This window comes from Oncorhynchus kisutch, linkage group LG18 (assembly GCF_002021735.2).
Source record: "Oncorhynchus kisutch isolate 150728-3 linkage group LG18, Okis_V2, whole genome shotgun sequence".
Taxonomy (NCBI): Eukaryota; Metazoa; Chordata; class Actinopteri; order Salmoniformes; family Salmonidae; genus Oncorhynchus; species Oncorhynchus kisutch.
In genome coordinates this window covers 84,119,163-84,141,139 of record NC_034191.2, presented here as the reverse complement: position 1 = coordinate 84,141,139, position 21,977 = coordinate 84,119,163, and the positions used below count along the sequence as shown (strand labels likewise).

At 44.8% G+C, this 21,977-nt stretch overlaps 1 protein-coding gene across 4 annotated transcripts in view; it reads right to left on the bottom strand.

Annotated features, from left to right (window-relative positions):
• The window catches only part of nktr (natural killer cell triggering receptor), a 129,911-nt gene that overhangs the window by 66,646 nt on the left and 41,288 nt on the right, over positions 1–21,977 (bottom strand). For all 4 annotated transcript variants that reach the window (XM_031796913.1, XM_031796915.1, XM_031796914.1 and 1 more), the window contains 5 exons: positions 20,414–20,501; positions 16,263–16,292; positions 15,933–16,078; positions 2,708–2,933; positions 2,351–2,524 (listed from right to left, as the gene is read on the bottom strand). In XM_031796913.1, coding sequence (XP_031652773.1) covers positions 2,351–2,524; positions 2,708–2,933; positions 15,933–16,078; positions 16,263–16,292; positions 20,414–20,501 — 664 coding nt within the window. The remainder of the gene's footprint in view (positions 1–2,350; positions 2,525–2,707; positions 2,934–15,932; positions 16,079–16,262; positions 16,293–20,413; positions 20,502–21,977) is intronic.

The window sequence follows — 21,977 nt, the reverse complement described above, 5'->3', positions numbered from 1 at the left end:
CTGTAAATTGATGTGGCTCTGCAAAATCACCGGATGTTTTTGGAACTACTGAACATAATCTGAGTTTACATTGGCGCGGTTTTTTTATAAAAATACACTGCTCAAAAAAATTAAGGGAACACTAAAATAACACATCCTAGATCTGAATGAAATATTCTTATTAAATACTTTTTTCTTTACATAGTTGAATGTGCTGACAACAAAATCACACAAAAATTATCAATGGAAATCAAATTGATCAACCCATGGAGGTCTGGATTTGAAGTCACACTCAAAATCAAAGTGGAAAACCACACTCCAGGCTGATCCAACTTTGATGTAATGTCCTTAAAACAAGTCAAAATGAGGCTCAGTAGTGTGTGTGGCCTCCACATGTCTGTATGACCTCCCTACAACGCCTGGGCATGCTTCTGATGAGGTTGCGGATGGTCTCCTGAGGGATCTCCTCCCAGACCTGGACTAAAGCACCCGCCAACTCCTGGACAGTCTGTGGTGCAACGTGGCGTTGGTGGATGGAGCGAGACATGATGTCCCAGATGTGCTCAATTGGATTCAGTTCTGGGGAACGGGCGGGCCAGTCCATAGCATCAATGCCTTCCTCTTGCAGGAACTGCTGACACACTCCAGCCACATGAGGTCTAGCATTGTCTTGCATTAGGAGGGACCCAGGGCCAACCGCACCAGCATATGGTCTCACAAGGGGTCTGAGGATCTCATCTTGGTACCTAATGGCAGTCAGGCTACCTCTGGCGAGCACATGGAGGGCTGTGCGGCCCCCCAAAGAAATGCCACCCCACACCATGACTGACCCACCACCAAACCGGTCATGCTGGAGGATGTTGCAGGCAGCAGAACGTTCTCCACGGCGTCTACAGACTCTGTCACTTGCTCAGTGTGAACCTGCTTTCATCTGTGAAGAGCACAGGGCGCCAGTGGTGAATTTGCCAATCTTGGTGTTTTCTGGCAAATGCCAAACGTCCTGCACGGTGTTGGGCTGTAAGCACAACCCCCCCCCACCTGTGGACGTCGGACCCTCATACCACCCTCATGGAGTCTGTTTCTGACCGTTTGAGCAGACACATGCACATTTGTGGCCTGCTGGAGGTCATTTTGCAGGGCTCTGGCAGTGCTCCTCCTGCTCCTCCTTGCACAAAGGCGGAGGTAGCGGTCCTGCTGCTGGGTTGTTGCCCTCCTACGGCCGCCTCCACGTCTCCTGATGTACTGGCCTGTTTTCTGGTAGCGCCTCCATGCTCTGGACTCTACGCTGACAGACACAGCAAACCTTCTTGCCACAGCTCGCATTGATGTGCCATCCTGGATGAGCTGCACTACCTGAGCCACTTGTGTGGGTTGTAAACTCCGTCTCATGCTACCACTAGAGTGAAAGCACCGCCAGCATTCAAAAGTGACCAAAACATCAGCCAGGAAGCATAGGAACTGAGAAGTGGTCTGTGGTCCCCACCTGCATAACCACTCCTTTATTGGGGGTGTCTTGCTAATTGCCTATAATTTTCACCTGTTGTCTATTCCATTTGCACAACAGCATGTGAAATGTATTGTCAATCAGTGTTGCTTCCTAAGTGGACAGTTTTATTTCACAGAAGTGTGATTGACTTGGAGTTACATTGTGTTGTTTAAGTGTTCCCTTAATTTTTTTGAGCAGTGTATAAACTTTATCGAACAAAAACATACATGTTTTGTGTAACATGAAGTCGTATGAGTGTCAGCTGATGAAGATCAAAGGTTAGTGATTCATTCTCTCTCTATTTCTGATTTTGTGACTCCTCTCTTTGGCTGGAAAAATGGCTGTGTTTTTCTGTGACTTGGCTCTGACCTAACATAATCGTTTGTGGTGCTTTCGCCGTAAAGCCTATTTGATCGGACACTGGGGATTAACAAGAAGTGTATCTTTAAAATGGTGTGAAATACTTCTATTTTTGAGGAATTTTAATTATGGGATTTCTGTTGTTTTGAATTTGGCGCACTGCACTTTCACTGGCTGTTGTCATATCGATCTTGTTAGCGGGATCTCAGCCTTAAGAAGTTAAAAAAGTTAATTAATGCCCCCTTTTCAATGACAGGCATTTTTCAATTAACATTCTAGGTCAAGTGGTCAATTATTGAGTTAAATTAGGTAACTACTATATTAAACAAGATTAGACTGAGCCTGAATTGGCCCCGGACTAGATTGATCCTAGATTAGATACATCCGGGACTAGATTGACCCTCTAGGGATGCAATACATGGTAGGATCAGAATCAAGAGACTGACGTGTCTGGTTGGTCCTCCTGACCCGGCTGGTTAACAGGTTTAGTAACAGAGAGAGGGTTAGTATCAGAGATATACTGACGTGTCTGGATGGTCCTCCTGACCCGGCTGGTCTCTCCTCAATAGGAAGCGGTTCTCAGGAACAGGAGGGATCTCCTCTGGACGAACTACTGGTTTCTCTCTCTTCAAACCACCCTGCTCCTTCCCTCCACCCTCCTCCTCCACAGCTACCGCCACCATCCCTCCATCCACAGGGCTGTGAGAAAATTATTGAGTGAGCAGCAACAAAACCATACCAATTAAAAAAACATCACAACCATGGAATGTAAACAGATCTGACACCTCAAATGTGCAGGAGAGTTGCACATCATAATAAGCCCGAAATGTCTTGTGATTAATTTAGCCATATTGGTGTGAGGTAGTCCACAGTGAACCTCACCCCTTTAGACCAGGCTCCACCCTGTCAGTGTGACCCTCTCTCTTCACCTCCCTCTCTCTCCTCCTCTTCTTGGAGCGTTTGCTCTTGGAGTGTCTCTTTCGCCTGTGGTGGTGGTGCTTCTCCTCAGATTCACTCCCAGACTCCAGAGAGGAGAACTGAGAGGAGCCAAGAGAACTGAGGGAGGAGTCTGCAGAATGCGACCGCCGCTTCCTCTTTCCTTCCAGAACTACAGAATACAGAGAGACAGAGAGAGACAGAGAGAGAGACAGAGAGAGAGACAGAGAGAGAGACAGAGAGAGAGACAGAGAGAGAGACAGAGAGAGAGAGAGAAGGAGAGAGAGAGAGAAGGAGAGAGAGAGAGAGAAACACACACACACACAGAGACAGAAACAGACAGTGTGAGTGAGAGACACACAGCGAGAGAGAAACACAAACACACAGCGAGAGAGACCGACAGACAGAGACACAGAATGAGAGATACAGCGAGAGAGAGACACGTTCCAGAGTTCCAAATTGAGCAGAAGCTGCTGAAAAAAACGAACTCCTATGGTTTTTAGATTTAAGTACATTAGTGTGTGAGGAGGGGGGGGGGGGGGGACAAAACAAGCAACAAAGATAAGCTTTTGAAGAAGTTACTATTTTTATCAAATTGTACAGTTATCTTAGCTAGCTGAATTGTTTACCAGTTGCTAAGCAGTTGATGGGACTCTCCTAAAATAAGCTAGCTAGCTAACTAAATAATAGAAAGACAAAAGAACAGAAGACCAAGGATATTAAAGTAAAGACACTAGAGACAGTAATACAAGAAACAATGCTGTTTTGGAAAAGGTAGGCTTCTATTGCAGCATTGTAGCCAACATCACCAGCGTTGCTATGATAATGATTTACCCACCAGACATCCAGACAGAGAAAGATAAGAAACGTTTCAGAGGATTGATGATGGGACAGAACCATGAATGTCTGTTTGCAGAGCTTACCAGTTACAAAACAAGAACCAACGTAATATTTAATAACAAACGAGGGCACGTATGAAGAAGGGTAATTTGCATCAGCCAAGGCTGTCAGATCAGCATTTTTGAAGAAGCTGACCAGAGCAACAGGTGTCAAGCTGTCAACTTCTACAATAATGGAATTGTATTGATACAAGGCAATGATTCAAGCCTCATGGCTTTTGAGAATATGTTTTCTACCCTAAAAGTAGAAGCTGAACTCATCTCAGAAGCTGAGGAAAAAGTAGAGGGGGATGACGGAGAAAAGCAGGCCCCAACGGCCCCAACAGCCTCTGTGACCCAGCAAGAAGCCCTCTACCTACCTCACCTGTAGCAGACAGAGCCAAGAACATGCCTAAAACACCAAGAACACCAGCTATGCAATGTTTCCACAACACCTTCTATCTAGTCGAAGCAGAGGTCATAGAACTCAGAGAGAACAAGCTTCAAGAGGACACTGTCCAGAAACTAAAAGAAGAGATGAAACAGTTCAGGGAGGAGAGCAGAGCATCTATTGCTAAATTAGAGAGAAGATTGGACAAACTGAGTCAGACAACTGATGACCTCAGACACCATCTGAGCACAACGAGAGAGGAGCTAGAGCAGAGAGAGAGGTACATTGACACCGTCAACCAGCAGCTAGTCATTATGTCCTCTGCATCTAGAGAACATGTCCACAAGCTTGGTACAACACAGGTAGAACCTGAGACCAGCACAACCAGCATAGCCACCACACAGCCTGATGACACTGCACCAGCCTCCCAGTCTGCCACAGCCCAAGTCAACCAACCAGCCTCCCAGTCTGCCACAGCCCAGGTCAACCAACCAGCCTCCCAGTCTGCCACAGCCCAGGTCAACCTACCAGCCTCCCCAGTCTGTTCCAGCCCAGGTCAACCAACCAGCCTCCCAGTATGCTCCAACCCAGGTCAACCTACCAGCTGCCCAGTCTGCTCCAGCCCAGGTCAACTAACCAGCCTCCCAGTCTGCTCCAGCCCAGGTCAACCACACACACACAACTGCAATCCTTAATGATTCAAATGGGAAGTTCTTAGTCCAGGAAAGATGATTCCCTAGACACCAGGTGTATACATTCTGGTGTGCTACAACTGAGAGTGTAATGCAGCTACTCAGTCAGACAAGGATTGACACACCTGAAAACGTAAGGTGAAAATGTATCATCTGCGGCAGTGAGAAGGAAGAGTGGCAGAGTGGGCACAGGCCATGTTCCCAACAACCACTATAGTAGTGTCCACCCTCCTACCAAGAAAAGACTCCCCAGGACAGTTGATTGACATTAAATGAATCAAGAGATGACTGTGGACTGTGCCTCACTGCTCAATGTCAGAATGGCTCACCATCCCACTCATCTGACATGTGAACACTTACACGATAATATACACCTTGAACAAGACAGTATCAGAACCTTTGCTATGGACCTAAAGGATGCAACTCTTGGCAGGGACCCACACCCATCACCCCAGCAGCAGAGGCCCCCTGACCCACCTTCTGAAACAACAGTACCCCCACCATCCACAGGAGAGAATAGCCAGACACGGCTTATTACAGCACAGCTCTACAAGAGCAGTCGCTCCACTAGGCCCGGTCCATTACAACACAGCTCTACCAGACCAGACCCGGCCCATCACAACACAGCTCTCCTACACCCGGCCCATTACAAAACAGCTCTACAAGGCCAGGCCCAACAGAGCACAGACTTACCATGCTAGATCCACCTCAGAACAGCTCCACAAGGCCCGGCCCATCCCATCCCACCACAGCTCTACCAGAGCCGACCCATCACACCACAGCTCTCCTAGACCCATCACACCACAGCTCTACTAGACCCAACACACCACAGCTCTACTAGACCCATCACACCACAGCTCTACTAGACCCATCACACCACAGCTCTACTAGACCCAACACACCACAGCTCTACTAGACCCCATCACACCACAGCTCTACTAGACCCCATCACACCACAGCTCTACTAGACCCCATCACACCACAGCTCTACTAGACCCCATCACGACACAGCTCTACGAGACCCCATCACAGCTCTACGAAATTGCCTACAGTCTGTAAGCTGTTAGTGTCTTAACGACCGTTCCACAGGTGCACATTCACTGCTTGCACACGTATTACTACTCCACTATGTCTCCCTGTCATGGCTTTTGCACCATCAGTACAGATAACAACACATCTTGACCACCAAAGTCCATTAGATGTCACAAAGCTGTCCACTACTTTAAAAATATCCTCTCATGTTGTCCTGGTTTCTAGTGGTTTGCAGAAGAGGATGTCTTCCTTAATTGACCCCCCATAAACGTAACAGACATATACAGTCGGAAGTTTACATAAACCTAAATAAAGCCAAATACATTTAAACTCAGTTTTTCACAATTCCTGACATTTAATCCTAGTAAAAATGTCCTGTCTTTGTTCAGTTAGGATCATCACTTTATTTTAAGAATCTGAAACGTCAGAATAATAGTTGAGAGAATGATTTATTTCAGCTTTTATTTATTCCATCACATTCTCAGTGGGTCAAACAATTTTGCCTTTCTGACACGGTTTTCAACCCTACATCCCTCTTTCTATCCTCTCTCGTTCTTTATTATTTTTCTATTACCCATCGTTTTTAGTTTGTCTACATACACTCAATTAGTATTTGGTAGCATTGCCTTTAAATTGTTTAACTTGGATCAAATGTTTCGGGTAGCCTCCCTCAAGCTTCCCACAATAATTTGGGTGAATTTTCCCCCATTCCTCCTGACAGAGCTGGTGTAACAGTCAGGTTTGTAGGCCTCCTTGCTCGCACACTCCTTTTCAGTTCTGCCTACACATTTCCTATAGGATTGAGGTCAGGGCTTAGTGATGGCCACTCCAATACCGTAACTTTGTTGTCCTTAAGCCACTTTGCCACAACTTTGGAAGTATGCTTGGGGTCATTGTCCATTTGGAAGACCCATTTGCGACCAAGCTTTAACTTCCTGACTGATGTCTTGAGATGTTGCTTCAATATATCCACATAAATGTTCCAGCCTCATGATGCCATCTATTTTGTGAAGAGTACCAGTCCCTCCTGCAGCAAAGCACCCCCACAACATGATGCTGCCACCCCCATGCTTCACGGTTGGGATGGTGTTCTTAGACTTGCAAGCCTCCTCCTTTTTCCTCAAAACATAACGATGGTCATTATGGCCAAACACATCTATTTTTGTACACTTTCTATTGACTCAAATGATGTCAATTAGCCTATCAGACACTTCTAATGCAATGACATTATTTTCTGGAATTTTCCAAGCTGTTTAAAGGCGCAGTCAACGTAGTGTTATGTCAACTTCTGACCCTCTGGAATTGTGATACAGTGAATTATAAGTTACATAATCTGTCTGTAAACAATTGTTGATAAAAATTTGTGGAGGGGTTGAAAAACGAGTTAATGACTCCAACCTAAGTGTATGTAAACTTCCAACCTCAACTGTACCACTTAATCCATAGTAAAAGACAAGACACTTCCATCAATGCAATAATTTAAAATTCCCAATATATATTGTTTTAAATATATAAAATACAGTGCCTTTGGAAAGTCCTTCTTTGGACACTGTGTTAACAACCCTCCAGGCAAGCTTCAATGCCATACAACTCTCCTTCCGTGGCCTCCAATTGCTCTTTAATACAAGTAAAACTAAATGCATGCTCTTCAACCGATCGCTGCCTGCACCTACCCGCCTGTCCAACATCAATACTCTGGACGGCTCTGACTTAGAATACGTGGACAACTACAAATACCTAGGTGTCTGGTTAGACTGTAAACTCTCCTTCCAGACCCATATCAAACATCTCCAATCCAAAGTTAAATCTAGAATCGGCTTCCTATTTCGCAACAAAGCATCCTTCACTCGTGCTGCCAAACATACCCTTATAAAACTGACCATCCTACCAATCCTCGACTTCGGCGATGTCATTTACAAAATAGCCTCCAATACCCTACTCAACAAATTGGATGCAGTCTATCACAGTGCAATCCGTTTTGTCACCAAAGCCCCATACACTACCCACCATTGCGACCTGTACGCTCTCGTTGGCTGGCCCTCGCTTCATACTCGTCGCCAAACCCACTGGCTCCATGTCATCTACAAGACCCTGCTAGGTAAAGTCCCCCCTTATCTCAGCTCGCTGGTCACCATAGCATCACCCACCTGTAGCACGCGCTCCAGCAGGTATATCTCTCTGGTCACCCCCAAAACCAATCTTTGGCCGCCTCTCCTTCCAGTTCTCTGCTGCCAATGACTGGAACGAACTACAAAAATCTCTGAAACTGGAAACACTTATCTCCCTCACTAGCTTTAAGCACCAGCTGTCAGAGCAGCTCACAGATTACTGCACCTGTACATAGCCCACCTATAATTTAGCCCAAACAACTACCTCTTTCCCTACTGTATTTAATGAATGTATTTATTTTGCTCCTTTGCACCCCATTATTTTTATTTCTACTTTGCACATTCTTCCACTGCAAATCTACCATTCCAGTGTTTTACTTGCTATATTGTATTTACTTTGCCACCATGGCCTTTTTTTGCCTTTACCTCCCTTTTCTCACCTCATTTGCTCACATCGTATATAGACTTGTTTATACTGTATTATTGACTGTATGTTTGTTTTACTCCATGTGTAACTCTGTGTCGTTGTATGTGTCAAACTGCTTTGCTTTATCTTGGCCAGGTCGCAATTGTAAATGAGAACTTGTTCTCAACTGGCCTACCTGGTTAAATAAAGGTGTTCTCAACTAGCCTACCTGGTTAAATAAAGGTGTTCTCAACTGGCCTACCTGGTTAAATAAAGGTGTTCTCAACTAGCCTACCTGGTTAAATAAAGGTGTTCTCAACTAGCCTACCTGGTTAAATAAAGGTGTTCTCAAGTGGCCTACCTGGTTAAATAAAGGTGTTCTCAACTAGCCTACCTGGTTAAATAAAGGTGTTCTCAACTAGCCTACCTGGTTAAATAAAGGTGTTCTCAACTAGCCTACCTGGTTAAATAAAGGTGTTCTCAACTAGCCTACCTGGTTAAATAAAGGTGTTCTCAACTAGTCTACCTGGTTAAATAAAGGTGTTCTCAACTAGCCTACCTGGTTAAATAAAGGTGTTCTCAACTAGCCTACCTGGTTAAATAAAGGTGTTCTCAACTAGCCTACCTGGTTAAATAAAGGTGTTCTCAACTAGCCTACCTGGTTAAATAAAGGTGTTCTCAACTAGCCTACCTGGTTAAATAAAGGTGAAATAAAATAAAAGTATTCAGACCCTTTGACTTTTCACATATTGTTAGGTTACAGCCTTATTCTAAAATTAACTTAATAGTTGTTTTTCTCATCAATCTACACACAATGCCCCAGAATGACAAAGCAAAAACAGGTTTGATTTTTTTGATAATGTAAAAAAAACTTTAATATCACATTTGCATAAGTATTCTGACCATTTACTCAGTGCTTTGTTGAGTAAATGCAGAGTCAACTGTGGGAACTTGTATAGACAGGTGTGTGCCTTTCCAAATCAGATGGACTCCAATCAAATTGTACAAACATCTCAAAGATCAATGGAAATAGGACGCACCTGAGGTCAATTTCGAGTCTCGTAGCAAAGGGTCAGAATACTAATGTATACGGTATTTCTGTTTTTATTTCTAAAAACCTGTTTTCGCTTTGTCATTATGAGGTATTGTGTAGATTGAGGAAATCCCTTTTAGAATAAGGCTGTAACTAACAAAATGTGGAAAAAGTCAGTCTGAATACTTTCCAAAGGTACCATTGATCCCTCCCCTAATTGGAGGAAACTAGTGAACACTACCACTTAGGCTTCTACTTCCATTTTATGGACACTATTTTACAATAGATATCTTTTGTTTGTTTTTAGTCCCATCCTTCAGCTCCACTCAACCCCTCCCATTATCTCTGAACACCATCCAGTCCCACCCTTCAGCTACCCTCAACCCCTCCCATTATCTCTGAACACCATCCAGTCCCATCCTTCAGCTACCCTCAACCCCTCCCATTATCTCTGAACACCATCCAGTCCCATCCTTCAGCTACCCTCAACCCCTCCCATTATCTCTGAACACCATCCAGTCCCATCCTTCAGCTCCACTCAACCCCTCCCATTATCTCTGAACACCATCCAGTCCCATCCTTCAGCTACCCTCAACCCCTCCCATTATCTCTGAACACCATCCAGTCCCACCCTTCAGCTACCCTCAACCCCTCCCATTATCTCTGAACACCATCCAGTCCCACCCTTCAGCTACCCTCAACCCCTCCCATTATCTCTGAACACCATCCAGTCCCATCCTTCAGCTACCCTCAACCCCTCCCATTATCTCTGAACACCATCCAGTCCCATCCTTCAGCTACCCTCAACCCCTCCCATTATCTCTGAACACCATCCAGTCCCATCCTTCAGCTACCCTCAACCCCTCCCATTATCTCTGAACACCATCCAGTCCCATCCTTCAGCTACCCTCAACCCCTCCCATTATCTCTGAACACCATCCAGTCCCATCCTTCAGCTCCACTCAACCCCTCCCATTATCTCTGAACACCATCCAGTCCCATCCTTCAGCTCCACTCAACCCCTCCCATTATCTCTGAACACCATCCAGTTTTGATTTCTATTTGCCATAGATTTTTTCAACTGTGCTGTGATGCTTCACAAAAGTTATGAGTAATATGTTTAGAACATCGAATTGCAATAAAACCACAGTATCAAGTCGCAATACATATCGGATCGGCACTAAAGTGTCCTGTCCGTCTGGCCGCCCTGTCCGTCTGATAACAGAAGGACAGCTGTTAACTCCACCGCGATCACATCACTGAGCCTGACTGAATGGAGAGCAGGTTACCGCCCACCCAGCACCAACAGCCTGTTAGAAACACCACCAGCATCAAAATGTGATCCTCTTATGAGCTGTAAAATATGACCCAGATTCACTGAGACAACGAGCAGCACAGCACTACCCTACGACCCCTTGCCAAAAGTAGTGCGATATAAAGGGAACAGAGAAAAAAGGCGGATCTCTACTCAGTGGTTTGAACAACAACAATAATGCTGTATTTGGAATCTGGGATTAACATCTGAAAGTCCTTGCAGCTATTTGCCTGACCATGGCCATCTATATATTCTGAGTAGCATTAGACCTTAAAATTATTGGAATGTCTCTCCTTCATAGGGATGTGGTTTTATGTCACTTTATGTCTCTTGAACACTTGGTATGTATAATAACAACCTAGTTAAATAGGTACGTAAAATAACAGCAGGTTTTCAACTACCAGTCTGGAAGGCCTAAAAAATTGTCAAAGACTTCAGTCACCGAAGTCATATCCTTTTCTCTCTGCTATCGCACGGCAAGCGGTACCGGAGCATCAAGTCCAGGTCCAAAAGGCTCTTTAACAGCTTCTACCCCCAAACCATAAAACTGCTGGACAACTAATCAATGGCTACCTGGACTATTTACATTGACACCCCCCCCCCCCTCCATTTTGTTTTACACTGCTGCTACTCTGTGTTTATTATCTATGCATAGTCCCTTTACCCATCCCTACCTACATGTACATATTACCTCGCCTAACCTGTACCCCAGACATTGACGCAGTACCGGTACCCCCTGTATATAGCCTCGATATTATTATTTTATTGTGTTACTAAATAAACTAAAGTATAAAATGAAAAGTAACTATTTTCTTAACTCTATTTTTGAGCTGCACTGTTGGTTAGGGGCTCGTAAGTAAGCATTTCATGGGAAGGTCTACACTTGTTGTATTCGGCTCATCTGACAAATACAATTTGATTTATGAACAAAAGGTTTTCAACATAATCCAGGGAGAATCAGGAATGTCTAGGCCCCTTTTTTCAATCTTTACTAACGACATGCCACTCTATGAACGCAGATGACAACACTATACACGTCAGCTACTACAGCAACTAAAATGACTGCAACCCTTAACAAAGAGCTGCAGTTAGTTTCAGAATGGGTGGCAAGGAATAAGTTAGTCCTAAATATATAAACAATTTAAACCATTGTATTTGGGAGAAAAAAAAACTCTGATAAAAAAAATAAAAAAATAAAAACTCAGATAAATCTTGTAAAAAATAATGTGTAAATGAGGTGACTAAATTACTTGGAGTAACCCTGGATGGTAAACTATCATGGTCACAACATATTGATACACAACAGAGGAGAAGTGGAGAAGTCTGCCTATAATAAAGCGTTGCTCTGCCTTCTTAACAACACTATCAACAAGGCAGGTCCTACAGGCCCTAGTTTCTACCTTCTTAACAACACTATCAACAAGGCAGGTACTACAGGCCCTAGTTTCTACCTTCTTAACAACACTATCAACAAGGCAGGTCCTACAGGCCCTAGTTTCTACCTTCTTAACAACACTATCAACAAGGCAGGTACTACAGGCCCTAGTTTCTACCTTCTTAACAACACTATCAACAAGGCAGGTACTACAGGCCCTAGTTTCTACCTTCTTAACAACACTATCAACAAGGCAGGTACTACAGGCCCTAGTTTCTACCTTCTTAAAAACACTATCAACAAGGCAGGTACTACAGGCCCTAGTTTCTACCTTCTTAACAACACTATCAACAAGGCAGGTACTACAGGCCCTAGTTTCTACCTTCTTAACAACACTATCAACAAGACAGGTCCTACAGGGCCTAGTTTCTACCTTCTTAACAACACCATCAACAAGGCAGGTCCTACAGGCCCTAGTTTCTACCTTCTTAACAACACTATCAACAAGACAGGTCCTACAGGGCCTAGTTTCTACCTTCTTAACAACACCATCAACAAGGCAGGTCCTACAGGCCCTAGTTTCTACCTTCTTAACAACACTATCAACAAGGCAGGTCCTACAGGCCCTAGTTTCTACCTTCTTAACAACACTATCAACAAGGCAGGTCCTACAGGCCCTAGTTTCTACCTTCTTAACAACACCATCAACAAGGCAGGTCCTACAGGCCCTAGTTTCTACCTTCTTAACAACACTATCAACAAGGCAGGTACTACAGGCCCTAGTTTCTACCTTCTTAACAACACTATCAACAAGGCAGGTACTACAGGCCCTAGTTTCTACCTTAACAGCACTATCAACAAGGCAGGTACTACAGGCTCTAGTTTCTACCTTAACAACACTATCAACAAGGCACGTCCTACAGGCCCTAGTTTCTACCTTCTTAACAACACTATCAACAAGGCAGGTCCTACAGGCCCTAGTTTCTACCTTCTTAACAACACTATCAACAAGGCAGGTCCTACAGGCTCTAGTTTCTACCTTCTTAACAACACTATCAACAAGGCAGGTCCTACAGGCCCTAGTTTCTACCTTCTTAACAACACTATCAACAAGGCAGGTCCTACAGGCCCTAGTTTCTACCTTCTTAACAGCACTATCAACAAGGCAGGTCCTACAGGCCCTAGTTTCTACCTTCTTAACAACACTATCAACAAGGCAGGTACTACAGGCTCTAGTTTCTACCTTCTTAACAACACTATCAACAAGGCAGGTACTACAGGCTCTAGTTTCTACCTTCTTAACAACACTATCAACAAGGCAGGTCCTACAGGCCCTCAGAACAGGGCAGCACGGCTGGCCCTCAGAACAGGGCAGCACGGCTGGCCCTCAGAACAGGGCAGCACGGCTGGCCCTCAGAACAGGGCAGCACGGCTGGCCCTCAGAACAGGGCAGCACGGCTGGCCCTCAGAACAGGGCAGCACGGCTGGCCCTTGGATGTACACAGAGAGGTAATATTAATAATATGCATGTCAATCTCTCCTGGCTCAAAGTGGAGTAGAGATTGACTTCATCACTACTTTTATTTATGAGAGGTATTGACATGTTGAATGCACCAAGCTGTCTGTCCAAACGACTGGCACACAGCTCGGAAACCCATGCATACCCGACAAGACATGCCACCAGAGGTCTCTTTACAGTCCCCAAGTCCAGAACAGTCTATGGGAGGCGCACAGTACTACATAGAGCCATGACTACATGGAACTCTATTCCACATCAAGCAAATGATAACGCAGTAGAATCAGATTTTAAAAAACAGCGGAGATTGTAAAGCAACACAAACACATGCATACACACACACGATAACATACGTTGAGCCAGTAACCAAAAGGTTGCTGGATCAAATCCCAGAGCTGACAAGGTAAACATCTCCTGTTCTGACCATGAACAAGGCAGTTAACCCACTGTTCCCCGGTAGGCCGTCATTGTAAATAAGATTTTTTTCTTAACTGACTTGCATAGTTAAATAAAAAGTTAAATACACACGAATGCATGGATTTTGTGTTGTAGATATGTGGTAGTAGAGTTGGGGCCTGAGTGCACACAGTGTGTTGTAGATATGTGGTAGTAGAGTTGGGGCCTGAGTGCACACAGTGTGTTGTAGATATGTGGTAGTAGAGTTGGGGCCTGAGTGCACACAGTGTGTTGTAGATATGTGGTAGTAGAGTTGGGGCCTGAGTGCACACAGTGTGTTGTAGATATGTGGTAGTAGAGTTGGGGCCTGAGTGCACACAGTGTGTTGTAGATATGTGGTAGTAGAGTTGGGGCCTGAGTGCACACAGTGTGTTGTAGATATGTGGTAGTAGAGTTGGGGCCTGAGTGCACACAGTGTGTTGTAGATATGTGGTAGTAGAGTTGGGGCCTGAGTGCTCACAGTGTGTTGTAGATATGTGGTAGTAGAGTTGGGGCCTGAGTGCACACAGTGTGTTGTAGATATGTGGTAGTAGAGTTGGGGCCTGAGTGCACACAGTGTGTTGTGAATTCTGTAATGAATATATTGTTTTTAAAATTGTATAACTGCCTTCATGCTGCTGGACCCCAGGAAGAGTAGCTGCTGCCTTGGCAGGAACTGATGGGGATCCATAATAAACCCCAGGAAGAGTAGCTGCTGCCTTGGCAGGAACTAATGGGGATCCATTATAAACCCCAGGAAGAGTAGCTGCTGCCTTGGCAGGAACTAATGGGGATCCATAATAAACCCCAGGAAGAGTAGCTGCTGCCTTGGCAGGAACTAATGGGGATCCATAATAAACCCCAGGAAGAGTAGCTGCTGCCTTGGCAGGAACTAATGGGGATCCATTATAAACCCCAGGAAGAGTAGCTGCTGCCTTGGCAGGAACTAATGGGGATCCATAATAAACCCCAGGAAGAGTAGCTGCTGCCTTGACAGGAACTAATGGGGATCCATAATAAACCCCAGGAAGAGTAGCTGCTGCCTTGGCAGGAACTAATGGGGATCCATTATAAACCCCAGGAAGAGTAGCTGCTGCCTTGGCAGGAACTAATGGGGATCCATAATAAACCCCAGGAAGAGTAGCTGCTGCCTTGACAGGAACTAATGGGGATCCATAATAAACCCCAGGAAGAGTAGCTGCTGCCTTGGCAGGAACTAATGGGGATCCATTATAAACCCCAGGAAGAGTAGCTGCTGCCTTGGCAGGAACTAATGGGGATCCATAATAAACCCCAGGAAGAGTAGCTGCTGCCTTGGCAGGAACTAATGGGGATCCATAATAAACCCCAGGAAGAGTAGCTGCTGCCTTGACAGGAACTAATGGGGATCCATAATAAACCCCAGGAAGAGTAGCTGCTGCCTTGGCAGGAACTAATGGGGATCCATAATAAACCCCAGGAAGAGTAGCTGCTGCCTTGACAGGAACTAATGGGGATCCATAATAAACCCCAGGAAGAGTAGCTGCTGCCTTGGCAGGAACTAATGGGGATCCATAATAAACCCCAGGAAGAGTAGCTGCTGCCTTGACAGGAACTAATGGGGATCCATAATAAACCCCAGGAAGAGTAGCTGCTGCCTTGGCAGGAACTAATGGGGATCCATAATAAACCCCAGGAAGAGTAGCTGCTGCCTTGGCAGGAACTAATGGGGATCCATTATAAACCCCAGGAAGAGTAGCTGCTGCCTTGGCAGGAACTAATGAGGATCCATTATAAACCCCAGGAAGAGTAGCTGCTGCCTTGGCAGGAACTAATGGGGATCCATTATAAACCCCAGGAAGAGTAGCTGCTGCCTTGGCAGGAACTAATGGGGATCCACAATAAATACAATACAAACTACCAGTCTAGTTAAATAGCTACGGGATAACACAGGAGTGAATGACAGATAAGTCACTCCATGGAGGGAGGGACTAGGCAGTGTGGTCCCTACCATCGTTGGCTGACTTAGTGATGAGCTGACCACAGTCCATAACCCTAACATCAGCGTACGGCCTGCTGGCTCCGTCCGTCTTCAGACCCTCAATCCTCTTGATCACCTCAAAGCCTGAGATGACCAGGCCAAACACCACATGGACCCTGCAGGGAGGAGAAAGGGTCAGAGAGGGGTGGAGAGGTTAGGGACCACAGTACCACAGCGAGGTTAGACACTGAAAATAATACAACTGGGAGAGGTTAGGGCCAACCAAGATAGTTGTATTGATTAATTGTATGTGCCAAGTAAACCTTCTCTGGAGCTGCAAGGTAGTGAGACAAGACATACCCATCGAGATGAGGTGCTGTCTTGGTGGTTCTGTTCGAGGAATCCAACCAGGGTTACAGTCCAGTATGGCCCAGGCAGAGTTATGGAACACAGCGAGAAAGGAGGGAGAGAATGAGAGGACAGGTCACGGCAACCAAGACACAGGTAGAAACCATGGCCATTATTACATAGCATTTATCTGCAACACATCTTTGAATTATTTGTTTTTTAAGTTAAAAAAAATGTAATGACCAAGTATACTGGGCTTAAAGGAAGAGCTATAGTTGAAGTATTCTGCTATCAGGTGAGGACAGGTGTGTGTTGAGGTATTATGTTATGAGGTGAGGACAGGTGTGTGTTGAGGTATTCTGTAATGAGGTGAGGACAGGTGTGTGTTGAGGTATTCTGTAATGAGGTAAGGACAGGTGTGTGTTGAGGTATTCTGTTATGAGGTGAGGACAGGTGTGTGTTGAGGTATTCTGTTATGAGGTAAGGACTGGTGTGTGTGTGTTGAGGTATTCTGTAATGAGGTAAGGACAGGTGTGTGTTGAGGTATTATGTTATGAGGTAAGGACAGGTGTGTGTTGAGGTATTCTGTAATGAGGTAAGGACAGGTGTGTGTTGAGGTATTCTGTAATGAGGTGAGGACAGGTGTTTGTGTGTTGAGGTATTCTGTAATGAGGTGAGGACAGGTGTTTGTGTGTTGAGGTATTCTGTAATGAGGTAAGGACAGGTGTGTGTTGAGGTATTATGTTATGAGGTGAGGACAGGTGTGTGTTGAGGTATTCTGTAATGAGGTAAGGACAGGTGTGTGTTGAGGTATTCTGTTATGAGGTGAGGACAGGTCTGTGTGTGTGTGTGTGTGTGTGAGGTATTCTGCTATGAGGTGAGGACTGGTGTGTGTTGAGGTATTCTGTTATGAGGTGAGGACAGGTGTGTGTGTGTTGAGGTATTCTGTAATGAGGTGAGGACAGGTGTGTGTTGAGGTATTCTGTAATGAGGTGAGGACTGGTGTGTGTTGAGGTATTCTGGAGCCATGAACAACAGAACCTTTTGTGACAACACAGTCATTGTCAAATGACTCACTGTGCTCAATGTCAGAAGTAGACAATACATGTTCACACTACAATAATATATAATCTAGATGGATGTTCAAATGACTGCTGGCTCTGTTGTGTTGCTGCCCTGGTGCAGTAGAAAAGAGGCTGTGTTCATAGTGTACATTAAGTTACGGCCCTAGAAAACCCCTTTGATTCCATCTAGTTTTTCTCCACATGCAGTTTCTTTGTTTAGGTTTTCCAGGTTTCCATTTTTCAGAAATGGTTCAGGTTTTCGCTCTCAAAATCACACTTTTTTTAGAATAGAAAAACAACCAAATGTGATGTTTTAAGTCCACAACCATGCTTAAACCACATCAGGAGACCCCTTTTGAGATTCTTTAACTCAACTGCGCACCAGCCAGAGACCGAATTTGCTAAACAAAATGGCCACTGGATTGAGGCAAATAATCATGATATTCTGCAAAGTAGGCATAGGTTACATTGTAATTAACATTCAATTGAGAAGGTTTTTGGGAAAGTCATTACATTAGCATCATCGCTAACAGCTACTACAAAAAGTGGTAGACAAACACGCACACATACATTCCCGTGCTGTTGACTCTTCATGTTTTACGATAATATGGGGAAAATAAATTACTTTTCTAATAAATGCAATACATTTAGTTGATGCATTTTTAAAATATTGTTGAATTCCATTTTAATTGTCTGGATTCGTGATTGCATCCGCATTCTCCGCAGCATGGATTTTATAGGGCCCTACTAAGTTTAAAACAGACTAGTGAATGAGAGATAAAGACAGACAGACAGGAGAAGAGAGAAACAGAAACAGCCCCGGAGACATATTACCTTGGAAGAGCACGATGACTTTCTGCAAATTTTACACAAAAATGGCAAGAGAAACATTGTAACTTATTTGTGGAAAAAAATAAGGAATCCATGTTTGTTTATTTCTGTGCATTAAAGCACATCGACTGACTGAAGGGGAGAAGGGTTGCAAAATTCAGACAAAATGATGCTATTTTGCAGTGCTTAGCTTTGAAAACACAAATAGACAGGTCTCTATTCTGCAGTGCTTAGCCCTGACGTAACACAAATAGACAGGTCTCTATTCTGCAGTGCTTAGCCCAGACGTAACACAAATAGACAGGTCTCTATTTTGCAGTGCTTAGCCCTGACGTAACACAAATAGACAGGTCTCTATTCTGCAGTGCTTAGCCCAGACGTAACACAAATAGACAGGTCTCTATTCTGCAGTGCTTAGACCTGACGTAACACAAATAGACAGGTCTCTATTCTGCAGTGCTTAGCCCAGACGTAACACAAATAGACAGGTCTCTATTCTGCAGTGCTTAGCCCTGACGTAACACAAATAGACAGGTCTCTATTCTGCAGTGCTTAGCCCTGACGTAACACAAATAGACAGGTCTCTATTCTGCAGTGCTTAGCCCAGACGTAACACAAATAGACAGGTCTCTATTCTGCAGTGCTTAGCCCTGACGTAACACAAATAGACAGGTCTCTATTCTGCAGTGCTTAGCCCTGACGTAACACAAATAGACAGGTCTCTATTCTGCAGTGCTTAGCCCTGACGTAACACAAATAGACAGGTCTCTATTCTGCAGTGCTTAGACCTAACATAATACATACAAGTTGAAGTCGGAAGTTCACAAACACTTAGGTTGGAGTCATTACAAACTCATTTTTCAACCAATCCACAAATTTCTTGTTAACAAAATATATAGTTTAGCCAAGTCGGTTCAGACATCTACTTTGTGCATGACACAAGTACTTTTTCCAACAATTGTTTACAGGGAGATTATTTCACTTATAATTCACTGTATCACAATTCCAGTGGGTCAGAAGTTTACATACACTAAGTTGACTGTGCCATTAAACAGCTTGGAAAATTCAAGAAAATGATGTCATGGCTTTAGAAGCTTCTGGTAGGCTAATATACATCATTTGAGTCAATTGGAAGTGAACCTGTAGATGTATTTCAAGGCCTGCCTTCAATCTCAGAAAATCAAAAGAAATCAGCCAAGACCTCTGAAAAAAATGTATACCTCCACAAGTCTGATTCATCCTTGGGAATATTTCCAAACACCTGAAGGTACCACGGGCATCTGTACAAACAATAGTACGCAAGTATAAACTCCATGGGACCACGCAGCCGTCATACCGCTCAGGAAGGAGACCGGCATAAAAAAGCCAGACTATGGTTTGCAACTGCACATGGGGACAAAGATTGTACTTTTTGGAGAAATGTCCTCTGGTCTGATGAAACAAAAATAGAACTGTTTGGCCATAATGACCATTGTTATGTTTAGAGGAAAAGGGGGGATGCTTGCAAGCCGAAGAACACCATCCCAACCGTGAAGCATGGGGGTGGCAGCATCATGGGTGGCAGGGTAGCCTAGTGGTTAGAGCGTTGGACTAGTAACCGAAAGGTTGCAAGTTCGAATCCCCGAGCTGACAAGGTACAAATCTGTCGTTCTGCCCCTGAACAGGCAGTTAACCCACTGTTCCTAGGCCGTCATTGAAAATAAGAATTTGTTCTTTACTGACTTGCCTCGTAAAATAAAGTTAAAATAAATAAAATGTTGTGGGGGTGCTTTGCTGCAGGAGGGACTGGTGCACTTCACAAAATAGATGGCATCATGAGGTAGGAAGCTTGTGGAAGGCTACCCGAAACGTTTGACCCAAGTTAAACAATTTAAAGGCAATGCTACCAAATACTAATTGAGTGTATGTAAACTTCTGACCCACTGGGAATGTGATGAAAGAAATAAAAGCTGAAATAAATCAATCATTCTCTCTACAATTATTCTGACATTTCACATTCTTAAAATAAAGTGGTGATCCTAACTGACCTAAAACAGGGGATTTTTACTAGGATTAAATGTCAGGAATTGTGAAAAACTTGAGCTTAAATCTATTTGGCTAAGGTGTATGTAAACTTCCGACTTCACCTGTATATAGCCCTGGCATAATACAAAGACAGGCCTCAGATAAACAGCAAAACAAATGCCATCTCATGTACAAACCTGTGTGGAATCCTATCAACCAGAAAGCTTTGTAAATGTTATGGCACTATCATGAATTTCTACTCACATGAAGAATTGGGACCCGTTGGTGTGTTTGCCGCGGTTGGCCATGGACAACAGGAAAGCTCGGTCGTGTTTGAGAATAAAGTTCTCGTCTATTTGAGAGAGAGAGAGGCAGGGACAATCTGTGAGATTTACACCTCTCACTGTCTGTGGTGGAGGTGGTGAGAGAGAGGGGTAGAGATGGATAGAGGGGGATAGAGAGAGAGAGAGAGGGGGATAGAGAGAAAGAGAGGGATAGAGAGAGAGATAGAGGGGGGATAGAGAGAGGGATAGAGGGAGAGATATATAGAGAGAGAGAGGGATAGAGAGAGAGAGAGGGATAGAGAGAGAGAGAGGGATAGAGAGAGAGAGAGGGATAGAGAGAGAGAGAGGGATAGAGAGAGAGGGGGGATAGAGAGAGATATATAGAGAGAGAGAGGGATAGAGAGAGAGAGGGGATAGAGAGAGGGATAGAGAGAGAGAGGGATAGAGAGAGAGAGAGGGATAGAGAGAGAGAGAGGGATAGAGAGAGAGAGGGAAGAGAGAGAGAGAGGGATAGAGAGAGAGAGAGGGATGATAGAGAGGAGAGAGGATAGAGAGAGAGGGGGATAGAGAGAGATATATACGAGAGAGAGAGGGAATAGAGAGAGAGAGGGATAGAGAGAGAGAGAGGATAGAGAGAGAGGGATAGAGAGAGAGAGAGGGATAGAGAGAGAGAGAGGGATAGAAGAGAGAGAGGGATAGAGAGAGAGGGGGATAGAGAGAGAGAGAGGGATAGAGAGAGAGAGAGGGATAGAGAGAGAGGGGGATAGAGAGAGAGGGGGGATAGAGAGAGAGGGGGATAGAGAGAGAGGGGGAGAGAGAGAGAGGGGGAGAGAGAGAGAGGGGGAGAGAGAGAGAGAGGGGGAGAGAGAGAGAGGGGGGAGAGAGAGAGGGGGGAGAGAGAGAGGGGGATAGAGAGAGAGGGATAGAGATAGATAGAGAGAGGGATAGATAGAGAGAGAGGGATAGAGGGATAGAGAGAGAGAGAGAGGGATAGAGAGAGAGATATATAGAGAGAGAGAGGATAGAGAGAATAGAGAGAGGGATAGAGAGAGAAGAGGGATAGAGAGAGAGAGAGGGATAGAGAGAGAGAGAGGGATAGGAGAGAGAGAGAGGGATAGAGAGAGATATAGAGAGAGAGAGGGATAGAGAGAGAGAGAGGGATAGAGAGAGAAGAGGGGATAGAGAGAGAGAGAGGGGATAGAGAGAGAGGAGGGATAGAGAGAGAGAGGGATAGAGAGAGAGAGGGATAGAGAGAGAGAGGGATAGAGAGAGAGAGAGGGATAGAGAGAGAGAGAGGGATAGAGAGAGAGAGAGGGATAGAGAGAGAGGGGGATAGAGAGAGAGAGAGAGGGATTAAGAGAGAGGGGGATAGAGAGAGAGGGGGAATAGAGAGAGAGGGTGAGAGGGGGATAGAGAGAGAGGGGGATAGAGAGAGAGGGGGGAGAGAGAGAGGCGAGAGAGAGAGGTGGCGAGAGAGAGGTGGGAGAGAGAGAGGGGAGAGAGAGAGAGGGGGGAGAGAGAGAGAGAGGGGGAGAGAGAGAGAG